The following is a 3,584-nucleotide window of genomic DNA, read 5'->3' as shown; positions in this document are numbered from 1 at the left end:
CAGCAGGAAGAGGGCTGCTTGGAAACCTTCTGCAAAGCCTTCTTTCATGTAAGATATGCCTGTTGTTATACATAATTTAGAAACATCTTTCTCCTTTTCATGGCACAGACACAGGACTGACCTTAGGCTCACTGTTGATTTGGAAAAGCCACACAATCGAAACAGTAGAGGGTTTCCACCCACCATCGACCAGATTCAAGACCAATTTTGTGTTCTGGGTACCCATACGTACCTTGACATGCTGTGTCCGCTGAAGTAATCTGCCGTAAAGATTTCTTGTTTTCTCATACTCTTCTTGCTCAATTTCAAAGTCAATGTAGGATTTCCAAAGAACCTGCAAAAGAGAAGTTTCTCCTCATGTTCACAGGACACGGAAAGGAAAGGCAAGGAAAGGCAGCAGGCATAAATGAGAAATTTCTCTGAAAATAGATTCAGAGATCTGATTATTTATTGATTGTACAAGCTAGGATTGCCACTAAACAATACTAAATCTTGTGCACATAATCCATTTAGTTTACTCCTGTAAGCATGTTTCTCCCTCCGTGTTTTATCATGGGTTTTCTAGTCCCGTGTACCCTGCTAAGAAACAGATGCTAAATTAATGAGACACAGGCTATGCCACTACAGTAAGCAGCTCTGTTCGAACTAGTAGATTATTTACACTTTAATTAGCCACACTGTGTAATATATATCTTAAAATTGTGCCAAATGTGAAGTTCATCTGCCCCCTTACCTCTGGCATGTCTAGCCGGGGCTGGCCAATAGCTAACTCATATATTGCCCGGGCTCTATCAATATCACCAAGAATGGTCTCCAGCTCAGCAAATTTAATCCATGATGTGCAGTTTTCCGGTGCAAACTCCAGGAATTTTTCATACAGCTTTCGGCAACGGTCAAATTCTCGCAATTGTAACTCCAATTCAATATAACCTTTAAACAGTTTGTTTTTTGGACATTTACCTATAGATGTCCCCTGTTAAGTGAAAAAAAAACCAAATAAAATAAAAAAACCACTTCAAGATCTTGCAAGGAAAAAAAAACCCACTCTATTTTCTAAACATCTGTTTACTCCCCAGTGTTTGAACTAAAATTCACTTTTGAGCAGAGTATGTTTTTTAAGAGTCTGGTCAGTGTCAGTATGAAATCCAACCAATGTTTGCAAAATGAGTGTGCATCCATAAACATCAACAAAAACTCTGAAAGCAGAAAACCTTCTAACTTGCTACACTTTTACATAATGTGGATTCCCAACAAAGCATTAGTTGAAACTCACCCTAGATCATCACATGAACACTCCATCTTGCATCAAAAGCTGAAGAAAGCATAGTACCAGTCTGTACCAGTCTTCCAGGTAAACAGTTTCCAAGTATCTTATAAAACAAATTATATCAAAAGAAACCGTCTCCTGGACCACCATTGCTATTCATCATCATACAGGGAATTGTCCATGCTCCCTGCCTGCTGACTTACAGTCATGGATAGACGGAGAATAACATTTAAAAAAATATTTCCTTTTTTATATGCTTCAGCACCAGAAGACAACTACCTGTCCTAAGCCACAGTGCCAAGCTTCAAGAAAGCAGCTTCTGACTCTTCATTGGGGAATCTTTTAAAGCAAGAGTTAAGAATGGGCATATCTGAGGCAGGTACATAGTGAGCTTCACTCTGTGAGTCACTTCTGTAGCCAAGTACTTTTTATTAAGCACTGCAGCCACTGTTCCCTCAAGCTAATGTGAATTAAGTAATTTGAGATCAAATTTCCTTACTACAATCCTCCTGCACAACTTTCCTGCACATTGATTATCATGGTAGTTATTAAAAATGGAGGAAATCACCACTTGGGAATATCAATTTGGTCACTATTATGACCCTCCAGCTCTATGAATGCCTTTCCTATTTCAAAATATGCTCAGTTCTTCCCCACACCCCCATGACTATTTTCTTAAGCAGTACAGCCTCCAGCTGATCTCCTGTTTCCAAGTCCCAGCATCTCTCAGACCCTGGGAAAATAAAGAATTCACAGACCATGTGCAGCCAGTGAAAATAAGGCAGGGCAAGGTGCTGTGAGCATGCTGATGAGAGCTTCAGCATCAGGAGCTGGACCTTCTCTTCTGCATGCTGACAGCACGGGACCCTCACCTCAGGACAGGAGCAATGCTTCTTGCCAAAGAGGTGGTTCAAAGTCAACTTATTGCAAAAGAAAAAAATCAAACTGCTTGCCAAATCTGGGTCTAGTCCAAAAAGGAATTATGGTTGCAGCAGCAAAGTCTGGTTTCCAAAATGAGAAAAAAGGTGACCTACTAAAAAAAAAAAGTCTGTCACAAAAAATTAAACAACAACAGGGAAAAAGACCAACAAAAGAGAAGCCTAAAAGAAACTGAGGAAACTTAGTATTTCTAGATGGGCCAAAGCACCCTTTCCAGACTCTACCATAACATTTACCCATAAAAAAAGGCAGCCAGAGCAGTGTGCTGACAGGTGACTATGGTAATGTTGAGCGATGGTATCTTAGGCCAAGCTGGAAGAGCAGTACACTTCAGGACAGAGAGTTGTCTTCTCTTGCAGGGAGACAATAACAGTCTCACAGGGGGCTTAACTCCTCTGCTTCATTTTTTTCTGGTCGCAGGCAGGAGTCCAGCTCAAGAGACAAAGCTTTACTAGCACACTGGGGGCAGACTTGGTCCCGTGTCAGCTGCAGAAGGCCGTTCACGTTTATGCTCTTATCACTGCTGTGCTATGGGTTTGGTGGAAACCCCACCAGTTTCTTCTTTAAAGTCAAACCACCTCAACTGTTACCAACATAAGCTCTCTCTCAAAATTCCTAATGCAAGCTTTTAATTTCAAATGGTGTTGCTGCCAAAATGTACTCCCTTGTTCTCCAACATGCTGACATTCACACAGTGAATTCACACAGCAGCTTTCGAGCCTGCCCAAAGTCCCCACGTTTGCTTCCATAAGCAACCTGGTAGCTGGGAGTTAAAACACTCTATTCAGAACATCTTAATTTCTGAGTCAATAACTCCTATTTATTTAAAATACTTTTAAAAACACTGTTGCTTTAAAAACACAAGTATCATTTAAACAAATTGTCAGCAGTTAAAAATGTCCAAGTGCACTAAGCTGCTTTGGGTATTCTTGCATTCAGATGTGTGTTTTGTCAGTTGAAACGAGAAAGCTGCATTCATTTCTCCCCGTGGCTAATTCATCATATCAAGCTACGCTTCTTTTTAAATCATACATGACAGTAAATACTGGTCCCTGCAGACTTCTCGGATGCTTTATTTAAGTGGATTAAACCAGCAATTTATAAAGGACAATTTAAGATCTTTTAATGCCATTCCCTTGTTACTATTAGTTAGTAAAGTCAATTGTGGAATTAACAAAGGCTTACCAAAGCTCTTCTGGCAAGTGGAAGATTTTTCTGGCGTATTTCAAATTGTGCATACAGCAGCCACATTTTGGCAAATGTAAACTGAAAGAAAAAGAACAATGTGATACTTAGGCTAGAAGCTTAGTAAATAATACTGCATGTGTTCTTTAAAAAAATAATCACTCTGTCTATACAAGATTGTACTGCTACTGCA

At 39.9% G+C, this 3,584-nt stretch overlaps 1 protein-coding gene across 1 annotated transcript in view; it reads right to left on the bottom strand.

Annotated features, from left to right (window-relative positions):
* CRNKL1 (crooked neck pre-mRNA splicing factor 1) overlaps positions 1 to 3,584 on the bottom strand; it is a 12,238-nt gene that overhangs the window by 1,379 nt on the left and 7,275 nt on the right. The window contains exons 9-11 of the mRNA XM_010178312.1: positions 3,392 to 3,472; positions 734 to 973; positions 233 to 334 (exon numbers count right to left, since the gene is read on the bottom strand). Of these exons, the coding sequence (XP_010176614.1) occupies positions 233 to 334; positions 734 to 973; positions 3,392 to 3,472 (423 nt within the window). The remainder of the gene's footprint in view (positions 1 to 232; positions 335 to 733; positions 974 to 3,391; positions 3,473 to 3,584) is intronic.

Source organism: Antrostomus carolinensis, unplaced genomic scaffold, assembly GCF_000700745.2.
Source record: "Antrostomus carolinensis isolate BGI_N321 unplaced genomic scaffold, ASM70074v2 scaffold19051, whole genome shotgun sequence".
NCBI classification, from domain to species: domain Eukaryota; kingdom Metazoa; phylum Chordata; class Aves; order Caprimulgiformes; family Caprimulgidae; genus Antrostomus; species Antrostomus carolinensis.
This window is presented reverse-complemented; position numbering and strand designations above follow the sequence as displayed.